We start from the raw sequence: 24,627 nt of genomic DNA, 5'->3' as shown, positions 1-24,627 counted from the left end.
TGGAAATTGGAGTCAAAAATATTTCACTGGGTCGTTCTGAGGGATGTTTATCCTGGAGAAGACTCATGAGGAACATGGTGGCTGTCTTCAAGTGTTTGAAGGCTGTCGTGAGGAAAGGGGATGGGACCTATTCAGCTTATTCCCAGGTGACAAAAATAGAGTCAATGGATCAAGAAGAGGAAACCTTTCAATAGAGCTCTCTGTAAATGTCAGCTGTGACTGTTTTATTACCACTGACTAACTTCCACCCAAGGTTTTCTCCTTCCAGCCATGGAGGTGACCCTGAGTTCTTGAAGGCTGTATCAATAGAGTGCAAGCTTAAGGCAGAACCTATGAAAGCTAAGGCACTGGATGTGAACCCAGCATTGCCATCTTGGCTGCACTAAGAGAGGTGTAGCTTCTAGATATGAAGAGCTGATGATCACATTCCGTGAGGCCTCCTCAGGCTTCAGCTGGAACATTGAGTCCCATTTTGGCGACCGTGTTTAAGGAGGACATTGATAAGCTGGCGAGTGTCCAGAGAAGGGCAGCCAGAGTGGTGATTGCCTTAAACTCGTGACATGTGAGGATTGGCTGAAGGAATTGGGGATGTTTATCGTGAGACAAACAGGTTAAATAACTTGCCAGCTGGTAAGTGTCTGAGGCTAGATTTGAACTTGGGTCTTCCTGACTTCAGGCCCTGGGCTCTATTCACTGTGCCACCTGGCTGCCTTAACAGGGCTGGATTCCTCTTCCTTGGAGGTCTGAAGTGGAGCCTGGACAGCCACCTGTCGGAGGTTAACAGTGGTGATTCCTGTCCAGTTTGGGCTGGACGAGATGGCAGCTGAAGCTCCTTCCAGATCTCAGGTTCTGTGATTCTCTGAACGTGCATCTGCGTTCTGTGGACCAGCCCAGCTAATGGCAGGAGATGTATCAGCTGCAGGTTGGCCACTGGCAGATGATGGATTTTTTTTAAAGCCACGCATGACAATGCACAGCAGACAATTGAATAATCACAATTTAAATCTGGAAGCCATCTCTGAGATTGTCTAATCCAACCGTCTTATTTGACAAGTTAAGAACCTGGACCCCGGAAGAGTTAAATGGCTTACCCATGAGCACACACAGAGTAAGCCTTGGCCTTCTGACTCCAAAGCCTGACTCTCTCTGCTGCCTCACAGCTGCCTGTCAGCCTCCCAAGCCAAAGGCATGTATAAGCTGTTAGCACTAATACATCTTCAATCATTATGATGCTAATTCATATTTTTCTTTTCTTTTTCAGTATTTTCTGTTCAGCTGAGCTTTATGTTTTTAACATTCTTCTTTTCCACAAGGTATGTGAGTTGGTTTCTGATGTTTGTCCCTTTTTTCAGGAAGGTGGGGCTCAGAACCTCTGGAAAGGGTTGTCATTTCTAGAGACATGGCAGAGAGCTGCCTCACTCTTCCTCTGTCCCCACCCTCCAGCCCCTCTGTCCCCTTACAGCTTGGCAGGCCGTGCTGAGCTTGTAACCCTAGGTTTTCTCTCTTCCTTGGTGATGTGAGGAATAGGAGTCATGGGGGCATCGGTAGGAGTCATGGACCCAAAGAATGTGAGGTGTGAGCCTGTGATGCTCTGGGGATACTTCCAAATGCAAGTGTGCCCAATTATAAAAAGTAAATGAGTAAAAAAAAATAAGGATTTATAAAACAGATAGACTAATGCATGGTTTTATGATTTACAAAAGGATTCTTTACTTTGCAAATTAATCAATCAATAGGTATTTATAAAGTGCTTGCTATGTGCCAAGTATTGGGCCAGGTGCTGGGGAACAAAAACAAAAGGAGAACCCTTTCCCTCTTTACAGCCACTTCTCAGATTCCCTGATTTCCTTTAAGACACAGCTCAGATCACACCTTCTTCAAAGGCCTCCCTCTCTCAGCCTCTAGCTTCCAGAGAAGGATACTTTCCGTCCACTCTGTTTGTATCTTTCATGTGCCTGTTTATAAACATTCTAGCATCCACAGGGCAACGCCTCGAATCACAGTTCTGTGTGCTTCATGCCTTGTTAAGAGAAAACCTGAATTCCAGAAAATGAGCGTGGCAACAAGGACCGAGCAAAATGCCTTGTAAGACCCACTACGTCATCCCAACTTTGATGTGAAGAACAAGGCTAATCCCTGATCCGTGCAACACTGAAGATGGCCAGCGTGGCCCTGCATCTTGTCTTCAGGCTAAGCATCTCCCATCAGAGTATAAGCTCCTTGAGGGCAGGAACTGTTTTTACCTTTCTTTGTATCCCCAGAACTTAGAACAGTGCCTAGCAGTATAAATCTTTGTTGATTGATTGATTGACTAAAACAGTCTCTGACCTGAAGGTGTTTACCTTCTAATAAGAGAAACATCTGAAGTATATTTAAACCAGACATAAAATAAATGCAAGGTAGTTTGGGGAAGAAGAACACTAATAGGAACAGCAAAGTGTCTTTAAATAGTGAGCTTTTCTAATGCATTTAAAATAAGATTCACTTAACACCGAACTTCTAAGAATACATCTGTGGAATAATACAAGTTCCGTGCGTATTCATTCAACAAACATTGATTGATGGCCTGGAATGTCCAAGGCATGTGCCAGATACCACAAGGAGTGCAAAGAAATAGGCTTGCTTTTCCTAGCGCTCTCTCCCTGCCCCTCTCTGTTGGCCGCGTCACACACTCTGCGTTGTATTACCCCCATCTGAGTACGTGGCCTGTCCTTCAGGACACTTGCAAGCCTGTCGAGGGCAGGTGCCCAGTCATTTTCCATCTTTGTAACCCCCAGTCTAGCACATGGTAAGGCCTTAGTAAGCATTTACCAAATGGAATTGTTTGTTATGAAAGACCTGGGCGGGGGGGGGGGGGGTTAATGATAAGCTGTGGTCCCTGTTTGCCAGAGGATAATGAATGAATAAGAAAGCACGTATTAAGCATTGACGATGTACCTGGTGCAGTGCTAAGCTCAAGGGTTCTCAGCACTAGAAAGCAAGACAGCTCCTGCCCTCAAGAAGCTTATGTTCTAAAAAGGGAAGACAACAACACGTAAAGGAAAACTTTATAGTGGGAATAGCTAGGAAGTGGCTTGGAGGCCTAGACTCAGCCGCAGCAAAGTACGAACTCCCCTCTCAGAGCCCAGGCTGCTTCCAGGGGCAGAGTCCAACAGTCTGGTGGAGGGGAAATGAGAGGAGGTTGTGGACAATGGCCCAAGAGGCATACTTGGAAATGGCCAGCAAGTGCTCCAATTAGGATGATGTAGTGGATCTTACAAGAGATTTTCCTTCGTCCTTGTTGCCCCACTTATTTTCTGGAATTCACATTTTCTCTTAAGGCATGAAAGCACAGAAAACTGTGATTCAAGGCAGTTCCCTATGGATGACCAACAGTCAGAGGTTAGGCAAAGGAAGGCATACTTCCAAGTAAGGAGACTCAGAAAATCGACTTGAAGAGAGGGTTTGCTCTGAACCCAGAAAGGTTGGTAGTATTTCAGAAAGCAGAGATGGGGTAGAGAAAGAAAACCAGTATAAACACTATCTTAAATTTTGATGGAGTTTACAAAGCTCTCTGAAGATACAGGCCTCGTAACAGCCCTGTGAGATAGGTAGTAGAAGTATTATCATATCCCCATTTGAGATGAGGAAACCAAGGCCCCCAGCAGATATGTTGCATTTCTAGGACTCAAACTTGGGCCCTCTGCTCTTAGCTCTGCCCTCTGGGGCCAGGAAGAGCAAGGCATATGGCAGCCTTATCCATATGGTAGCCCTACCTGAAGGTGGCTGGCATATCCCTGCTAAGTGTTCTCATCTCCAAGCTCCATCAGCCCCACCAAGGCCCTTTCCTCATCACCTTGGTTGGCCTCTTCTGGATGTGCTCCAGCTTATTAACCTCCCTCCTAAAATGTGGCCCCCAGAAACGAGTGCAATAGTCCAGATGTGGCCTGACCGGGGCAGAGTCGAAGGGGAAAGTCGCTTCCCTCTTCCTGGACTCCATGCTTCTCTTAACACCTGCAGTTTTAGTGGGATATTTTGACTGATATAATGGATTGTTGCCTCACTTTGAACTTGCAATCCATTAAGACTCCCCAAACTTAGAGAAATTATTGTCTGAAAAAGATAAAGGGAAGTTTTCTGAGCTAATACTAGAAAGACTAGACTGGAACCAGATCATGGGGGCCTTGAGTGTCAAACTAAGCACTTGTCCAACTCTCAGTTAATTCAAGGACATCTTCCTTGCTGACATACCTGAGGGTATGAAATAATTTCAGGTCATGGCCCATACCAGCCTGTTGGCTCTTTGAGCACTTATTTAGGAACTGAACTAACAGTAACAACAACTACCACCATTTATAGAGCTAAGTCACTAAGCCATTTAGATCAGCCTATTCTTTCCACAGGAATACATCAAAGTTTTGTAATTTCATAAGATCAGGAAATTCCTAGTGTGTGACTCCCATCCACCTATGTAGATCACAAACTGTCCATGATTTGAGAGATAGATTCCTCTCCTAGGCTCACAGAGGTAGCAATGAAGGATTTGAACCCAGGTCTTCCTGGCTCTAAGCCTAGCACCCTGTCTTCCTGAACTCAAATCTGGCCTCAGACACTTACTAGATGTGTGACCCTGGCCAAGTCACTTAACCCTGATTGCCTCTAAAAAACAACCCACCCACCCCCCCCAAAAATAAAAAATCAATTAATTAATTAGTTGAAGGGTTTATACTAGATGACCTCTAGGTTCTTTTCTAGCTCTAGAGATGATGAAACTAAGTCGCAGTGTTGTTTTAAGGTCACGTTGGTAATTTATGGCAGAGTAAAAAGCAAAACCCAAGGCACTTGGCTCACATTCGACTTTTTGCTAGAGAGACTTGATGCCTCCACATGGCCCCTGAACTCTCCCTGCCAGCCTTGAGACTCTGTAATTGTGAGTCTGTGGGCAAAAAATGAATGAAAATGAAGGAAGTGTGAAGGAAAATATGGGAGAACATTCTACATGGGAGTGAAAACATAGGACATGTATGTCTTTGAGAACACAGCGGAGAAAGACGAAACAGATCATGGAAAGAAAGTCCTAATTCAGAAATTCAAAATATGAAGGGGAAAAGGCATAGGACAGAAAAAGAAAGAGAGAAGAAAGAAAAGGAAAATATCCACTTGATCCAAAGGACTGGTTCTAAAGTAATGATAAAAAGGCAACATTAGATCAAGTTAGAGAAAAAGAGCCATTCAACAATTAGTTTCAAGGGGAGAATGTGGATGGAAATTGACCAGAAGAAATGTTAACACCTAGAAACAATGATTATTTTGCTATTAATAATGTGGTGGGGTGTTTGAAAATGTTATGGTACTTGGTTCTTCTTGTTGTTGGCATGTTCAATCAGTCAACAGACATTTATCGAGCACTGATTATGTGCCAGTCTCTTTGCTAAGTATGGGGGATAAAGAGAATGGCAAAAACCAGTCTCTGTCTTCAAGGGACTCACATTCTAATGGAGGAAACACCACACCAAAAAAATGGCACATACAAAATAGATACAGCATAAATAAATCTAAGAGATAAGTCCTGGCAGTGGGGGAGATTGAGGAAATGTCTCTTGCAAAAGGTAGGATTTGAACTGAATCTTGAAGGAAGCCAGGAGGCAGAGTGAGGGGGGAGATTATTCCAGGCATGGGGAACGGGCGTGGGAATGATCATTCTCCACCATGGTCTTAGTCAGAAGACCATAGAATTTAGAGGTGGAAGGGACCTCAGAGGTCAACTAGTTCAACCTTCTCATTGTACAAAGGAGAAAACTAAGGAAGGAGAAATGACTTAACTTAAGGTGATGCGGGTACTAAGTAGCAGGTCTCCTAGCCAGTTAAATGAATTTCTGTAGCTGTTGCTGCTGCTGTTTTTCCTTCATTCTCGAAGAGGACCATGACATCAGGGAGGGGATGTCATGACATGCGAGTGAATTGGGTTTAAGTGAGGAAGGTCAGTGCAAAGTCACCAGCCTCACTTTCTCCTCCGGAGCCATCTGGGTCCAGTGGCCAGCTGTAGATCAGGATGACTGAAGATGGCCCAGGATGCAGTATGCTTACTATGAGAGAACATGGAGTGGTGGGCAGTGCTGGAATTTGAGAAGAAGAACCTGGATTCATATCCTACCCCTGATACCTGACTGTGTGACTGGGCAAATCCCTTTTGTTTTGTGCCTCATACATATCTCCAAGACTCAGTTACTAAATCAAAGATGAATCGTAATTTGCATTGGTAGAGGGCTTTTTCTTTGTTTCTTTCTTTCTTTCTTTTTATTTATTTTTTTTTAAGGCAATTAGGGTTAAGTGACTTGCCCAGGGTCACACAGCTAGTAAGTGTCATGTGTTTGGTCTGAGGCCAGATTTGAACTCAGGTCCTCCTGACTTTAGGGCCGGTGCTCTATCCACTGTGCCACCTAGCTGTCCCTGGTAGAGGGCTTTTTAAAGGGCATATATAAGTGGGCCTCAATGTAGGGAAAGGTGTTTCTTTGATTTGTGTTGAATGGTGGTGGGATTTTGTTTTTTGCTTTTAATTTTTAAATATTGATTTATGTACGGCCCTCACTGGGTCCCTCCATCTTCACAAGCTATTATACTATAGCTTTCCTTCCCTTTTAAGCTAAATTCCTTAAGAATGACATCTGTACTAGCTGCCTCCACTTCTTGTCCTCATTCTCTTCTGAATCTTCTTCAGTCTGGCTTCTCATCTCATCACTCAACTGATACCGCCCTCTCCAAAGTGATCTCTTCATTGCCACATCAAATGGCCTTTTTTTCATTTCTCATCCTTTCTGACTTCTCTGCAGTCTTTGACCCTGTTGATCACCCTCTTTTCTTGGCTCCTTTGTCTTTTCTCGGTTCTCGTGATCCTGGCCTGGTACTCGTTCTGACTGTGTAACTGCACTGTCCCATGGGTCTTCATCTTCATCCATGTCATACCTGCTACCTGTAAGTGTCTCCCAGTGCCCTGTCCTGGTCTTCTTCTCTTCTCCCTCTGTACTGTCTCACTTGGCGATCTCATCACCTCCTAAGTGTTCAGTTATCGTCTCTGCAGATGATTTCCAAATCTATATATTCACCCCTAATCTCTTCCTGAGCTCTAGTCCCATCACCCGCTGCCTTTTGGACATCTTCAACTAGATGTCTTCTTGTTGTAAAGTCACTTTTCAGTCATGTCCAACTCTCTGTGACCCCATTTGGAGTGTTCTTGGCAAAGACACTGGAGGGGTTTGCCATTTCCTTCTCCCACTCATTTGACAGATGAAGAAACTGAGGCAAACAGGGTTAAGTGACTGGCCCAGGGTCACACAGATAGCAAATGTCTGAGGCCAGATTTGAACTCAGAAAGATGAGTCTTCCTGATTCTAAGCCCAGAACTCTATCCACTGCATCATCTAGCTGACCCATGATGTCCTGTAGGCATCTCAAACTCAACATGTCCAAACTAATGTCATTATTTTTCTCTCAAACCCACCTTTCTTCCTAACTTACCTATTACTGTTGAGGGAACTACCATTTTCACAGTTACTCAGGCCTATAACCTCAATGTCATCCTCAACTCCTCACTCTCACTCAACTCATATCTAAAGGTTAAATGTTACTTCTTCCTTCACACTTTCTCTCCTTTACGTCCCCTTATCTCCATTTACACAGCAACCACCCAATAACCTTCCAATTGGTCTCCTCACTCCTTACTCCAATCCCCCTCAGATATCAAAGTGATCTTCCTAAAGCTTAGACATGGTCATTACACACATACACTGTCTTTCCACCCCATTAAACTCCAGTGGTTTCCTCTGACCCTTCATATCAAATATAAAACCCTTTATTTGACATTTAAAACCCTTCACAACCTTGCCCCTTCCTACCTTTCAGTTTTTTTACATCTACTCCCCTTTGCTTCTCCATGCACACAGCACTCCATCTCTTGACCCCATGCCTTTGCACTGGCTCTCCCCCTGCCTGATATGCTCCCCGACCTCACCTTCAGACCTTTTCTTTCCTGGCTCCCTTCAAGAGTTGGCTCAAATCCTGCTTGTAGCAGGAGGTCACCCTTGTTGCCTCTGAGGTTATGTTTTCCATGTACTCTGTATATATCTTAAATGTGCATGGCTGTTTCAAAGCTCCTTGAGGGCAAGGACAGTGTTTTTGCCTGTCCCATAGTAAGCACTTAATTGACAAAGTCCATCTTATCTCTTTCTAATGTTGATTTTCACAGCCTCTTCTAAACTGACTATATAATAGCAACAAGAAAATTCTTTGCCTTCAAGTTTCTGCCTCAGAGTGGTCTGTGTAACACAAAGGAAAGCGGATGAATAGTGATGGACAAATACAGAGTATCCCAAAAATCTTAGTGAAATTTGAAGTTTTAGTCACTTATACTTCTTAGGACTAAACATTTTTTGGGACATCTTGTATATGAATGGTTCAGTCCTAAGCATGACTTTTTGTCTTTTTGTCTGGTTAATTCTAATTTGAAGCTCATGACCTTGACTGAATTATCATACCATATCATCTAACCTCTCTGAGCCTCAGTTTCTTCAACTGTACAGTTACTTCAGACAAAGAGTCCTCTCAGATCCCTTCTATCTCAAAAAATTCAGTATCCCCCTGATCATCCATTTCCCCATGGACACGATAAGGATCAGATGTGACAAGGTAAAACACCTTATAAACTGTAAAGCACTATAAAAGTATGAGGTACTATGGGTAGTGGTGTTATCATAGCTGGCATTTGATAAGGCATCATTCTGTACAACAAGGTAATAACAATAGTAGCCTTCATGTAGGACTTCCAGTTTGGTAGAGTGCTTAATATTTCCTGTTTGATCTTTCTAGCCCTCTGAGTTTGCACTCGTAGTATGATTATTTTCACTATGTGTATGAAAGTATTGAGACCAGGAGAGATGAGTAACTTGGCAATGCTTAGAGAGCTGGTATCAGAGGGAAGGCCTGAGCCCATTTCTTCCTGATTCCAAGCCCATCACTGTCCATTACCCAACACTTGTTTGCATATCCCTTTAAGGAGTCAATAATTTGGCACTGCTGTTATTATCCTCATTTTACAGTTTAGGAAACTGAGGCAAACAGAGGTTGAGTGACTTGTCCAGGGTCACAAGGCTAATGAGGATCTGAGGCCATATTTGAAGTCGGGTCTTCCTGACTCTAAGCCCAGCACTCTATCCACTGCACCACTAACTGCCTTTATGGATAGGATTCTCTCCTTTAAAAAAAAAAAAGTTACACAGTGCTTCACATTTCCACTTGGGATGCCTTCTGTCACTAAAATTGGGCTAAATGACAATGACATAAAAGTGGGTACTCCTACTGGGATGTTTGACCTAGAATGTGTTAGTTAAGTAAGCTTTGAATAAAAGTGTTAGTAATGTGTGGTGTTTTTTTCTTTCTTCTCGCCCCTAGGAATAATTTGGGTTTCACACCAGCAGACACTGTTGCTATTATTTTCTGCTCCACACACAAATCCCTCACGTTGGGTAAGTAAATTGGAGCTCTAAGGAACAATATTTAATGTAAGCCTTGTCTACAAACCCTCATTTATTTGGAATTCAAAGGGTCAGAGGGCCATTTGGGAGGACCTCGGGATCGTCCACTGTCCTGTTTAAAGAACGATGGTATGTCCAGCCTACTGAGAAACAGAAGTTGTAGAAGATATGTTTTAACTAAAGTAGTATCCGTTTGGCCAAATATTCTGCCCTTATAACCCAGTGAATGCAAGTGACTTCCTCGTGGAGATTGTAAGCACCATGAGGGCAGGACTGTTTTTTGCCTGTCTTGGGGGGAGGGGCAGGGCCAGAGATTGTGTGTAGGTCGGAAGATCTACCTGTAAGTGCTTCGACAGGTAGATCAAGCATTTACTAAACACTTATATATGTATAGAGAGTTGAAGTGTTTAGATAAGTACTAACCCTCTTTATTTTATAGATGAAGAAAGTGAAAACCAGAACTAGGAAGTGATTTGTTCATAGTGCATTTTACTGTGGGTGGGGGTTAGAAATGCCACAAAATGACTAAGATGCCAAAAGGCATCAGTAAAACTTCCTTTTTAAAAAAATGTCCTTCTTGAGTGGCACACTACCATGGAATCATGACTATTCTCTGAATGCCCAGTGACCCAAACCCAAACATCTCCCTCCCAAAACCATGTTCCTCAGCTTCAGCCTTAGCTGCCACCTGAAAAATAATTTTTGGAAACCAGATGAGAGGGGGAGGATTGTTTTATTTTTGACTTTGTTGCTAGAAAGAATTGGGCTTACTGGAGTTTGAGTTTATATTTGAAATACGCACCATTGCTGATTCAGAATCAGACCGCTAGTACAGTGTCTAAGAAGTTTTGTAGTAAAACTCTCCAAGGCTTATGGAATACAACCTGAGTCACTTTCCCTTAGGGTACATGGATTTACTAGCTGTCAGTCCCGTAAGTACCGTGATAGCTGCTGTCCACAGCCACCCTCCCTCCAGGCATTCTCCACCCCCACTCTAGTCACCACGACAACCTGGATCTGTACCCCTTGGGCAGATAGAAAAAACAAGAGCTTTGTCTCAAGAGCATCCTTATTTCCACCTGGAAAAGGAAAAGATTGGTCCTTGACTGAACCTCACAAAAGCTTTGTGATTTACAATGTCAGCTCATACTAGGTCCAATCCATGCTCCGCATACCAGCTGAGGCAGAAATTATTGGTGAGGAGGATGCCGTGCTAATCACAATGCCTGGAGCCTAGTAATTATTCTGTTAGAGGCTTTGTCTGCATGGAAATTACAGGACAATACAATAAGTACGTAGGACTCAAATTCCAGAAAACGGGCTGCCAACCTCAAATAAGATTAGTCATGTTTGCCCTTCTTGTCTTCCCACAAATACCAGGGATCAGAGCGTTCAGTTTTTATAGGAGAGAAGTTGGCCCAACCCAGTAGAAACTAGCATTGAGGACAGGATGGCTCATGGACCATAAAAGAAACACACAGCCCTGCTCTGCATTACCCTTTCACCACTACTTTCTTCACATCAGGCTGAGGAGATCCATACGATTTTTTATTTGCTTTAAAACAGCAGCAAAAGAGGCAGCTAGGTGGCGCAGTGGATGGAGCATCGGCCCTGGATTCAGGAGAACCTGAGTTCAAATCCGGCCTCAGACACATAACAATTACTAGCTGTGTGACCCTGGGCAAGTCACTTAACCCCATTGCCTAACAAAAAAAAAAAAAGAAAAAAAAACAGCAGCAAAAGAAAGACAACCTGGCGTAGAGGGAAGAACACTAAATGCAGAGTCAGGAGATCTGGATTCTAGTTAGGCTTTTGTCATTACTAAGCTGCATGTCCAAGGAAGGATAGAAGGAAGGAAAGGGTAAAGGAAGGAAGGAAGGAAAGAGGAAGGAAGGAAAGGAAGGAAGAGAAAGAGGATAGAAGAAAAAGGGAGGGAAGATGGAAGAAAGGAATATTTATTAAGTACTATGTGCCAAGCACTGTGCTAAATGCTATAGTACAAGTGAAAAAAATAAGACAATCCCTGATCTCAAGGAGCCCCCATCCTGATGGAGTAAAGAACACGTAGGAGATTTCAGCTGCTGGTCGTGTGGAAAAGTCCCATGGTCCTTGGGGTACAACCACAAAATAGATAATACTGCTTATTCTTTAATGTCATTTCTACTATATAATCATATTCATTTCTAATGTCAAACCTTTTGACAGTGCCAAGGACTTTGGTGACAAGAACTTTGTTTTCCGGGTCTTCAGTAGCCGTGGCTGCCAAGGAGGCAGGGCCTCTAGCATCTGTAGCAGCATTTGCCAGATCACATCTCCCTGGGGATTGCTTCCCGGGGTAGTAGTTACAAGAGCTGGGCTGTTGAGGGCCTGCTGCTTCCAGGGTTCTTGGACCTACCTGCCTCGTGGTTTTGGCAAGGAGAGTGAATCCTTTCTTCACAGTGATTGTTTCTGTCTAGGATGCCAGGATGCAGGGACAGTAACCTTTGGAGCTCTGATTTTCCAAAGCTCTTGGGCTGTCTCCATTAGAAGAGAAGAAACTGTTTCTTATCCAAACTTTGTATCTCTCCTAGTGCCCAGTGTAGTATTCTGCCTTTCATAGCCCAGAGCTCCAGAGAATCTGGGATCTCCCCCATGTGGGCATTCTCTCCGGTAATCAGATCCCTCACCCATCCGTGCCTACCTGTGCTGTGCATCTCCTATCCATGTTCTCCCATCAGTCCACAGAGAGCCCACTCAGAGTGCTGGGGGAGAGGGGGCCTCTTGTGAGTTCTCTCCGCATTTCGTAGGTGTGTGTTTGTTGTGGTTCATCCCTCTGGGTCTCAGTTTTCTCATCTGTTCAAATGAAAGGGTCAGGTTCCGTTAGATGATCTCTGAAGTTTCTTCAAGCTCTCAGGTTTCATGGTTCTCACCAGACTTCAGTTTTGCCAGTGTGGGATCTCCTTCCACTCACCTGTTTATAATTTAGTACGTAAATATTAGGGAGATGTCTGAGACTCAGAAGTCAAGTGACTAACTTAACTTATAGAGAGCTAGTAGGTGTCAGAGACAACATTTGAACCCAGATCTTCCTGACTTTATATCTAGCATTGTATGCACTGTTGCCTCTGATTTTACCAGAGAATAAAATTAGTAATAATAATAATGAGCATACATACATACATATATATACACATACACACACACACACACACAGAGAAAGCTTTAAGGTTTGTAAACCACTTTACGTATGTCATCTCATTTTATCTGCACGCCATTTTACAAATGAGGAAACTGAGGCAGACAGTTTAAATGACTTGTTCAAGCTAGTAAGTATCTGAGGCAGGATTTGAACTCAAGTCTTACTAACCACAGATCCAGCACTCTTATGAGTTGCACCACTTAACTACCTTCTTGCAACTTTTTTTTTTAAGAAAGGGGCAGCTAACAAATCTTCCTTTCAATCCAAAGTCAGTAGAAGAAAAAACTTTGGGGGATCAAAAATGTGACAAATTCGAGCTTCAAAAAGCTTTTGTCTTTCTCCCCTCCCCTTGCCTCCAAATTAGCATTTCCTACAGTGTATGTGTAAATTTGGAAGTCCTTCCATGAATGGGACACACCAATGGTAGCCTTATGATAACATGAACCAAGCTTGTTTCATTTCAATTCAATAATCACCTGTCATGTGCCATGCAGTGTGCTAAGTGCTGGGGGGGAGCGGGAAACAAAATTGGAACAAGGAGCTTACATTCTGTTGAGGGAAACAACTGATATGGAAATAAGTGAATACAAAATGGTGGTGGGCTGGACAGCACTAAGCACTGTGGACATCAGCAGAGGAAGAGTTGATACTGCTTTGCTTTGAGGGGATCTAGGGAATCTTTGGGACGGGTTGGAGAGTTCATTCTAGGCATGAGGAGATAGATGGTGGTAAAAGCAAAGGAGATGGAATGTTATGTGTGAGGCCAATTTGGATGGAACTCAGAATGTAGATGGGGGAGTTGATACTGGATTTGTACTCTAGAATAACTCACTGTAGGTCCGCCAGCTCCCATCCAGTTGGTTCATTCAGCTAATGACCTAAACAAGTAAATTCTTGCCTAAGAACTACCCCCCAGCTTTGATACCACACATCTATCCCCAGTGTATTCTGCCAGCCAAGATTCTAGCTGGTCTGTCTCCCCCACATGTGTGTACCCTGCTTACATGTAACACATCCACACACATGCAGCCCCTCCTTGATTCATTGCTTTTATTAGTGCATTTGCCATTGATTGATTAGTTCCTGGTATTAGGACTTTGTCTATTGATGGATTGCAGATGAAGTGACTATTTGACCTTTAATTAGGAGGCTTCCTATCGAAAATGACATTGAGCTATGACTCTGTGGAATCCATGGGGAAACCCTGGCGTGGAGCTGCTCCCCCAGAGCTCACTCAGGGGGAAAGAGGAGGCCTGAAGGAAGGGTCACCTGATCCCCTTTAGGCTGATTGGCTGCTTCTTCAGAGTGTCCAGGGAGGGTGGAGGATGGTTTTGTAGCTGACGGATGTGAAATCTCTGCCCCAGGCACCGTGTGGAGAGAGACACCTAAGAGCACATTCTCCTCTACCTCATTCTCATTTGGTTTGATATTTGGATAATCTTTGAAGGCAAGCTACTGTGATGAAGTGTGGAACAGTGCATAGAGCCATGGACTTGCAATAAGAGGAGCTGGTTTCACAACCCAGGTCAGGTGCTCACTAACTGTAACTGTGGACAAGTAATGCTACTACTCTGAGCTTCAGTTTCCAGATCTGTAAAGTACGGTGGATGGGATTCAGTGACCTCTAAGTTCCTGCCAGGGGTCTAATAAAATGTAATAAAAAAAAACTTTATTAAAGCAGACACAGACTGATATGGTAGAGTGGAAGAATCACTGTCAGAAGTTACATCTTGGCTCCAGGACTTATTGGAAAGCTGGCTTCTCTTCTCTGCCCCTCTCTACTTCTTTACCCCACCTGCACAAAGAGTGAGGGTTTGTACAAAGAAATTTTTTTCCATCTGAGCCACAGACTAAAAATCATTTCCACATATTAAGGAAAAGCATTTTAGACCAGGCCTCATTGAGCCACCCTTTATTGTCCAGAGGCCATCCAGCATTTGGGCCCCCTGCCCTCCATTCCTGAGTCCTGCCAGATTCAGTGCCCTGTTTCCACAATAAGCTATTAAAACAGTAGCAGAAATACTCTGTTAAGGTAGAAAAGAGAAATTTGTCTTTGGGGTGGGGCTGTCCCATAAAGAAGCTTTCTTAGATTTACGTGGTAATAAGGAGAGTGAGTTTGAGAACCCTGCAGTCTGACAGCATCCTTAAACATGCCACTGCAATGCTATGTCTGGGAGAGTTTACCATCAGGCAGAAGAAAAAGTGATGATGCATGTGTCATTCTGCGCTGTGTAGTAGAGAAAAGAGAAATGGCAGTCTGTCCATTGAGTGATATATTTCTACTCAGCAGAGCATTGAAAACTGTTCTGAGCTTTGATTCTCTGTTAGTTATCAAAAGCTGGGTTGCCTGAGATTTACTGCTGGGATATCTAGAGTTCTTAGTAAATGTTCCAAGAAGCCAGGTGCCTGTTGGGTAGCTTGGGAAAATTTATGGGGTAAAAAGGTTTCTTCTGTCTGGAAGGTTTCTTCCAAAGGAAGAATGGTAGGGCAGGGAAGGGCCCAGCCTCAGCCCCAAGCATAAAAATAACAATTCATGTCTGTTGAGTGTCTTAAGGTTTGCAAAGCACTTTTCCCGAAAGAACTCTGTGAAGTAGTTAGTGCAGATATTATCTCCCTTGGTCTCATGACTAATCAGTACCTGAAGTGGAATTTGAACCCACGTTTCTTGACCCAGGTTCAGTACACTTTACCCTACCTACCCCATGCCTCATCATCGAAGTAGACTAATGATGCCCATCCACCTACGCTCCACCCTCCATCTCCGTGTTCTTCATTCAATCTCAAGAAACGAAACTGGTAAATCAGGCTTCTCTTCCTTCCTCTGGGAATTCTTATGCACACTTTCATATCTGGAGGAATATTTTCCCAGATCTATCATATTCACACTGACTTTCCATTTGAAGCCAAAGGTAGGAGTGATGACTTACACGCACTCCCAGACTGGTTGACCTCTTCCACGAGGAGAGCAGGAGTCAGGAAACCTGGGTTCCTCGTATTAACTAACTAGCAATGTGAATAAATATTTGTGGGCCTCGGTTTCCCCATCTGTAAGTTGGCTCAAAATTATCTCGAAGCTGACTCTACACTTCTTTGATTCTCTAAGTTTTTGACTATTTAGGAAGAGAATCATAGGATTTAGAGTTGAAAAAGACCTCGGCAGCCATCTAACCTAGAACTTGGGTGAAAAAGGGACCCTATCTACAATCTACTCAAGGGGAAGCTAGGTGGCGCAATGGATAGAGCACTGGCCTTGGATTCAGGAGGACTTGAGTTCAAATGCAGCCTCAGAGACATAACACTTACTAGCTGTGTGACCTTGGGCAAGTCACTTAACCCCATTGCCTAACCAGCAGAAAAAAAAAATATATAATCTACCCAACAAGTGGCTATGTAGCCTCTGCCTAAAGATCTCCAATGTGTTCTGCGGAAAGCTACAGACTCTGAGACCTTTTCATTAGATGGTAGCTTAAGGTCTTGGACAGATCAGAGCCACTCATCAACTCCTTCAATTTCTAGAAGAACCTAGGAATCTGAGTGGTCAAGTGACAAAGTCATGTGACCAAGCCAGAATTTAGGCCAGCTTCTCATGTTGAAAACCCCATGTTCTTGGTCTTACCCCATCATACACAACCTACAATTATCCTAACTTAACAGGGACAACCCCGAGTGACTTATTTAGTTTACTTAGGTTTCTAATAACACCATGTGATTGTACCTACAAAGTTTCATTATTTAAACTCAAACACAATAGCTCTAAGGCAGTTTCATGTTGGCACAGAAAAGACATCTCTGGTGAATTTCCAGGGATTGGAATGTTGTAGATTCTATTCAGGTAGCGAGCACCCTGCAACGAGGTTGGGTACCAAACTCCATTTTGATAGAAATTGATAAGGGGGAGAGGAAGTGATTTTTTGAGACCAGTAATAAATTGTGGTTGTTCAGTCATTTCAGTCGTGTCCAACTCTTCATGACCCCCTTTGGGGTTTTCTTGGCAAAGATACTGGATTGGTTTGCCATTTCCTTTTTTAGTTCAGATGAAGAAACTGAAGCAAACATGGTAAAGTGACTTGCCCAAGGTCACACAACTAGTAAGGGTCTGAGACCAGATTTGAACTCAGGAAGATAAGTCTTCCAGACTCTAGGCCCACCACTCCATCCAGTGCAGTATCTAGCTGCCCAATCTGGTCTGTGTTTCCACTGTACCACCTAGCTACCCCCAAAACAATAGCACTGGACACTTAATATAGCCCTTGAAGGTTGACAGAATGTTTTCAGACATTGTCTCATTTCATCCTCACACCAACCCTGTGAAGAAGGTGCTATTTTTGTTCCCATTTTAGAGATGAGGAAATTGAGGCTCAAAGAGGGTGACTTACCCCAGGTCACACAGCTACAAGTATTTGTCTGAGGTTGGATTTGAATCCAGGTCTTTATCCCTCCAAGCCTAGCTCTCTATCCACTCTTCCCCACTGCCTCTCTGATGGTATATAGTACATGTAAATATTCGATCGCCATGCTTTGTCACCTGGCTTAGTCGTTCCAAAAAGGAGATTCCCCACACGTCAGGAATCCTCCTTCCTTCTGTCCCAAAGCATATGCTTTTGAATTTGGCCTTAGCCGTGTCCAGGAGAGCCAGCCCAGGCTCGCTTCCCAGCACTTTCTCTCTCTCCGCACACTCGGCCAGCCATGGAGTTTTTATTAATATTTAGAAAGTTTGCCTCCAGCAGTACTAAAGTGCGCATCAGAGAACAACAGTTGTTTACTCTGTTTGAACTGAAGGATTTCACCCAGGAGATCTCATCCACTTGAAGTTTACATCTCTCAATCTCGACTTGCAAACAGAGATCGATGAATAACCATTGTCATTTCAGAGTTGCATCTCTCCAATTATTTATTTGCTCATGTCTCTTCCCAGAAGTTCCCTTAATTGGATCAGACACTAAGAACCACATTGCAGGGATTTTGCATGACAGCCAGCTTCCCTGCCTGTTTAGAATAAAGAGCGTGCATACCCCTGGCTGTAAAATGAGGATGACACCGGGCCCCTCCCCTGTCCCTTCCCACAGCACCATCAAAACAACCCCAAGCCAGGAAGGAAAGAGGGGAGGCTTGTTGACTTTGTAAAACTCTGCTGCACTTAGCAGACTGCTGACAAGTTACCCTGGGGGAGATGGGATGTTGGACACAACTCAAGAGACTCCCAGGTCCCAGTACAGCAGAGGCTTTGGAACGTTGCTTCTCTTGAAACTTAGAGGGACTTGGAACTTGTGTCTTGATACCGTGGCAGCAAGACTTGTGGGGAGGAGGAGGGGGAAGAGAATGAGGAGGAGACAGTGGCGGCGGTGGTGGTGGCCAATCTTGTGTTAGCCCCGAGATGCCTTCCCTAAAGCTAGGCTTTGGAGGGTGGCCACCCACACTTAAGAAGTCACTGATACATGGTTTATTTGATGCCAAAGTGACTTGGAAATCTAATCCATCCTTGTAGGTAAATAACAAAAAACTGCCAGCCCATTTTTTCCAAGAATCATTAAATTACCTAGTTCTAGATTTAGAAGAGATCTCAGTAACCGCTCAGTCCAAAGAATACCCCTTACAGCCAGGTGGCACAGTGGGCAGAGTGTAGGACCAGGAGTCAAGAAGATCGGAGTTCAAATTCAGCCTTCCAGATGCTCAATAGTTGTGTGACCCTGACCCTGGGCAAGTAATTTCAAGTCTCTCAGCCTCAGTTTCCTCATCTGTAAAATGGGAATAAAAATAATAGTAATAGGACCTCCCTCACAGGATTATTGTGAGAATCAAATGAGATTATATGTGCAAAATACTTTGCGAACCTTAAAATATTATGTAAATGCTAGGTATTGTTATTATATTAGTATTATTAAGATAGACTCATCTTCCCAACTTCAAATGGCAAATCATTCCAGTATCTTTGCCAAGAAAATCCCAAATGGGGTCACAAAGGGTCAGACATGACTGAACAACAATAACTGTTGTTGTTGTTGTTTAACACACACACCACATGGTCCACAGATGCTTGAAGATCTCTAGTGAGGGTTGAAACCCTCCACCTCCCAGGGCAGCCCATTTTACTTCTGAATTGTTAGGAATTTTTTTTTCTTATATAATACCTAAATTCACGGGATACCCAACTCAGAGCTATAAGGATAAAATGAGGAAGAAAGATTTTAGGATCAGAGACTTAGAAGTAGAAGGAACCTAGGGTTCATCTAGACCAACTCCCTCTGAGTCCCAGAGAGAACTTAAGTGACTTGCCCAAGGTCACACTGCTCAGACATGATAAAACTGGGCTCTGATCTCAGTCCTGACTCCAAAATCGAATTATTTTCCTACTGCACCATAGTAAAAATCTTCATTTATTCAAAATAATTAAGTGCCTACTATGTGTAGTGGACAGTGTGAGGCGAGATCCAGAGATGTCTGCATTCCTCTTATATACATATCATGTTCATCTACTTGTGCATCTTAACCAAAGCCCTTCCAGGTTATAAACCCCTTCTAGGAAGGATGTATGCCTTCGTCATCTTTTTTTTTTCCTCTTAATACCTGCCCCACAGGTATTGTATATAGCAGGTGCTTAATAAAAATGTTCTTTAATGAATAAATGGAATAGGTCCCCTGCCCATCAGAGCTTAAAATTGACTATTAACAACTTAGATTTGTAGAGATGTACCAGTGTGACCATGAGCGATATCTATACCCTCTGGACCTCAGTCTTCTCACCTGAAAAATGAGGATAAAAATATTTTCATTACCTACTTCTGAAGGGTAAAATGAAGACAGCATTACAGACTTTGAAGTGCCATGAAACACTATAGTTTGCAAAGCCTTTTGAATCCATTACTCATTTATTCCTCACAATAACCCTGTGAGTTCTGAGGCGTAAGGATTGATTATCTTCCCCATTTTACAAAGGAAGAAACTGAGCTTCAGAGAGATGATACGACTCACTCGTGGTCTTTAAAGGAGGTAAAGACACCCAGCTAAAAAGTAACAGAACCAGGATACCAGTCCTGGTCGCTGTGGCGCCATGTCCAAATCTCTCTCCGCTGCACCCCTGGGTCCTGTTTTCTGGAATCACTGAGTAGTAGAGGTAGCCAATAACTTGTATCAGTTGGTCATGTCGGGATTATAAATTCCGATTTCTTGAATGAGACACACCAACTCTGAGTCAGTGCTGCCCAGCCCTTTGACTCGGCCAGCTGGCAACACGTTAGGCCCCTGTCCCTGCCACTGGTGCCGTGATATGGAATCTTGCACATCTTGGAAAACCGTCAGTCATCTTTCAGTGACAAAGTCACGCAGACTCTTCTGCGGCAGCCACTGTGCCTTTCTCACTTATTTCTTCAAGTAGTAGCTCAGTACTTTTCCCCAGAAGAGTCTCTGGGTTTCCAAAGAGCCATCAAATCCTGTGTTTATTATGCACAGCAATTGACTTCAGCTCAAAACTTGCCTGAGAGATGAATCAGAGAAGCCCGAGAAGTATGGGGTCGTGGCTTGATTCAATAGAGTGTAACTGCTAAAAAAAAAAAAAAATCAGAAACTTGTGTCTAGACTATATCTACCACCATAAAAGAACAGGACCCAGAAGTAGCGCTGCTAAGATGGTTCTCAAACTCTTTTCTTAACTAAACTTTTTAATTATAAAACCCAATCACCATTTCCCAAACCGATTCCAATAAGTGAAACATGCTAAATTGTTATTACTTCAATCCTGCCTTGGCAAATAAAATGAATGGAATCTGTTGTCTTTTCTGTCCACCTGACAGTAAGTAGATGATTTCTGAGAAAGATATAAATAAAGATATGGGAGTTCTTCAATAGAAGCAGGTAGATTAGACCAGAGGTTTCAAACTTGTAGCCACAACACTCCTGAGTGTGGCCTGGAACCAGACTTTAAGGTACTTGGGAAATCTTTAACAAGATAATACAAATACACTCATACATAGATAAGGTTAGTGTGTGGTTTTCTATGTCAGTAGGTGGCCCTCTGGGATCCTTATGTTCAGGGAGCCAGTAGGCTCCCATTTCTATGTAGGTTTGATACTGCTGGGTTGGACTACTGAGGCATCCTTTCCCAGTTCTGGGGGTCACCCTTAACAGAATCATAGTCTCTGACACATGCTGGAAGGAACCTCAGAGACCGGCTGGTTCAACCGTTTCATTTTACAGAGAAAGGAACCAAGACCCAGGGAGTGGAATAACTTGCTCAGGGTCACACAGAGAATAACCATCAAAGGCAGGACATACCCAGGTCCTTAAGACATTGTGATACAGTCTCTGAAGACCTGTCTATCGGCCTGCCTGAGTAATCCATCAATAACATTTTCTTTACTTTTTCTGTTAATCAGAAACAAGATGAAATTCTAAGCCCGGGTAGGAATCAGAGGCCTCATGGAGCAGATAGTGCTAAAACTAGATGAAACTAAGCAAAGTCTCTAACTGATAGTTGTCTGATCTAGCCACACATTTATTTGGAAATAGTTATAATTATGTATTGTTGTATGATGTCTATTTATAAATAAAATACTACTTAGAAAACAATAAAAATCCCCAAAGTAGACAGTTGAGGATGAGCCACTGATGAGGCAGAAGTCTTCAAAATGATGCCTTATCTCCTCAAACTCCTATGGGCTCTAAAATCAATTTTCAGAGTGCTTTCACTGTATCCTTGAATCAGATGAGCCCAAGAACTTCAGCAAACCTTTTAAGGAAGAAAAAAAATAGTGAAAGAAAGGCTGCTTTGCCAACTAATAACTGATGGTTAATCCTAGCCTAAAACCACCTCCTCCTCCTCTGTCTCAGAGGTCTCATTTCATGGCCAAAGTGAACACCAGGGGATGAAGAAAAAATTACTTTAAAAAGATACTGATTGTTCATTTGACCTGGAAAATGTCAATTCACCTCTAAAACTATCTAATTCATATGTAAGGAGTAGCTTCCTCAATTTTATCATTCAACCAAGATTTAGAAGCCTACCTATGCCCTCCTGAGAGGCAAAAAGAAAATTGAGTAGACCTTGGGGTCAGGAAGACCTTCAGATCCTGCAACTGACACAATTGTGTTACCACAGGCAAATTGCTTACCATCTTGATGTCCTGGGTAATGCTTTAAGGCTGTTAGAAAAGAGTTTCCGCACTGAAAGATCCCTACACCAAGGAAACCACAAGTCCATACCCAGATACCACTACTACTGCTGTTGTTACTGCTACTGCTGCTGCTACTACTACTACTACTACTACTACCACTACTACTACTACTACTACTTCTAAGAAGAAGAAGAAAAAGAGTACTAACCCATCATCATTATTTGGCTTTTATGTTCAAATGTTAACCAAAATTAAGCTTTAGGAGCAAAATCATATGAATCTTTGTTTTAATATGACATTAATGAGTCACATTTAGTTAAAGAAATTAATTAATAGTCACACCTTGTTAAGGAAGGTTCAGGTGTTTCTTCATTAAAGTCAAGACAAAAGGCTGGACCATCCACTGGCAGCCAGGACATATTGATAGCCAAGCAATTTGCATCATTTATGGAGTTGACAGTCCTGAGGGCACTAAGTATACTTCTGTTTACATTTTGTTAACATCCTCTCTTCTCTTAGGGTTCTGGAGGGGTCTTGATGTTTTCAGATAATGTATGTGTTACCTTTCTGTAGTGGGTAACAGGGAAGTTCAGCATTGTCATCTCCCTCCATCGCAGAATTGACCTGGGTGGAGCTGCTAAATCCTGTGCCCTCCCAACCCCACCCCACCCAAGATCTGTGGGTCATAGCTCAAAGCCCTGAATGCCCTAGCCCAACCAGGACCATTCTTGAGCAACCAAACTTCAAAATAAATTCTTCAGACTCCTCCACCTACTGACCGCCAGATTGACCCTCAGAGTACGGATGGTCAGGCAGGGTCCGGGAAGAGAGAAGTAGAGGAACAGAAGAGCCCCAGGGATGGGCTGGGAAAGCTAAGCTTTGGGGTTACAGACAGAGGAGGCTGCCGAGCCCATAAAAGAAAAGGTAACCTTGGCCCCTGGGAGAAAGTAGGTCTTAAAAGAACCCTTAAGTATCTGTGCTCATCTGACCATGCAAGATGGGGAGGGGGAGCGGTTCATGAAGAAATGGAAAAGAGAGACCAACCTCTCCCACCCTGTCTAGAATGCCCTCACTGCTCACCTCCACCTGGTTGAATCCCAGGCTTCCTTCAAAGCACAGCTCAGGCACCCCCTTCTACACAAGGCTTCTCTTACCCCGGCTTGTTAGTGCTCTGTCTCTCCTGACTTTCCATTGTATAGACTCTGTATTAACTTACACATGTCTACAGCACAGCCCCCCCAACTCCTTGTAAAATAGAAGTTCCTTGAGAATGAGGACAGTTTTGTTTGTCTGTGTCCTTGGAGCCTAGTACAGTAAACACTTAGTAAATGTTGAATTGAAATATGTCTGTCAGTTTAATAAACAAAAGCCCAGTAAACAGAGCTGCCATCAGCCCCCACCTGACTACCTGGCCTCCTTAAAGAGGTTGACCCTTTCCGGGAGTTGCAATATAGCATTTGGATACAGTCTTATTTTTTCTTGTAGCTTAATTCATTCTTGAATTCCCTGTTAGCTAATTACTCCTGCAACACTGTTAGACAGGTGAAGGTGTACCCAAATCTTCTGAGGCAGCAACCTTCAATTGGCAGAGTTAAATGTTTCATTGTTAGCATCTGGCAAGTCTTCGCAGGTCATTCATTAAACATCTTTTCCAATCAGAACATACCTGTTTCATAAGAGCAGTAACCACCTGCTCGTGCTTTTCTTCTCCTACCTTTTTATTTGCTTGATAAACTTTGGACATAATGGGATAGGATTAGAGCCCAGGTTACTTGATATGAAAGCACCATCTTTCCAATTTCCCCAGTAAACACACAGTACAATCAAACAAGCTTGAGTGAACACTGCTGAAAAGCCCAAAGTTAGTGAGGACCAAGCCTTTTAGAGATGGGAGAGCGAGGAGGGGAAGGGAGAGTGGGATACACTCAGCATCAGCCTTTGCCCATGGAACTACCATTTTTCTCAATTCTCCCACCCCTGCAGAGAGGCCATCTGTATTATGAATCAACTTTTCTGTGGTTCCCAGGCACTTTGACCAAACACCATTTCAACATTGCTCTGTAAATTGTGGATGATGATATTTGAATTACTGACCGCACAGGATTGTAGGGGAGGATTAGCCGTATAATGGATGTGAAAATGCTTTGTAAACTGTTAATATGTGAATAAATCCTGGAGAATAGCCTTTTTTACCATAGATTTCAAACAAAGGATTTAGAGTTCACATCAAAGGAAGTCTATGTAATTTGTGTTTGCTAAAAGAATGTTGCTTCCTCTCTGTTTTTTGCCTGACTTGGGTTATTAGAGGGACTGTTTCTTCTTTCTCTTACTGATGACCTGTGACATCGAGTTTGTAGCCTTATTTTTGAAAGGTTTTTTTATAGAGCTCTTCTAGGCCATGTTTTCCCTTTGGGAGAAAGAGTATTTTTGAATCCAAGATTTGGAAATATGAAGCAAGGGTAAGCCTCTCAGGATGGTTTACATAAGCATATCCACGTAGCATATAGCTCACCTGTTTCTCAGGGCACTCCAACAATGGGCACTGCTTTAAAATAATTCTAATCATATGGAAATAGTATTTGGAAGAGATAGGGTGGAGAGTTTACTAAAGCAGACTGAGAAATCATTAGCAGATAACAAAAGAGGGTTTTTTTTTAATTTGTAATTTTTTACTTCTAAATTTAGTAATCAGTAAAACATTTAAATAAACAGAAATCCTCGACAAAACCATAAGCTCCAGAATATTTTTAATTTGTTATAAGTGTATGTTAACTTGAACCAAAATATCCTGTTTGCTTCCATGGTACCTCTAGATCCCTTTGTCTTCCTTTTTTTT

The 24,627-nt window shown here is 43.0% G+C and overlaps 1 protein-coding gene across 3 annotated transcripts in view; it reads left to right on the top strand.

The window, feature by feature from the left end:
• The window catches only part of SLC10A7 (solute carrier family 10 member 7), a 285,221-nt gene that overhangs the window by 241,604 nt on the left and 18,990 nt on the right, over positions 1–24,627 (top strand). For all 3 annotated transcript variants that reach the window (XM_027866968.1, XM_027866967.1, XM_027866969.1), the window contains 2 exons: positions 1,262–1,313; positions 9,424–9,497. In XM_027866968.1, the coding sequence (XP_027722769.1) occupies positions 1,262–1,313; positions 9,424–9,497 (126 nt within the window). The remainder of the gene's footprint in view (positions 1–1,261; positions 1,314–9,423; positions 9,498–24,627) is intronic.

This window comes from Vombatus ursinus, unplaced genomic scaffold, assembly GCF_900497805.2.
Source record: "Vombatus ursinus unplaced genomic scaffold, bare-nosed wombat genome assembly UNPS02014784.1, whole genome shotgun sequence".
Classification (NCBI taxonomy): domain Eukaryota; kingdom Metazoa; phylum Chordata; class Mammalia; order Diprotodontia; family Vombatidae; genus Vombatus; species Vombatus ursinus.
This window is presented reverse-complemented; position numbering and strand designations above follow the sequence as displayed.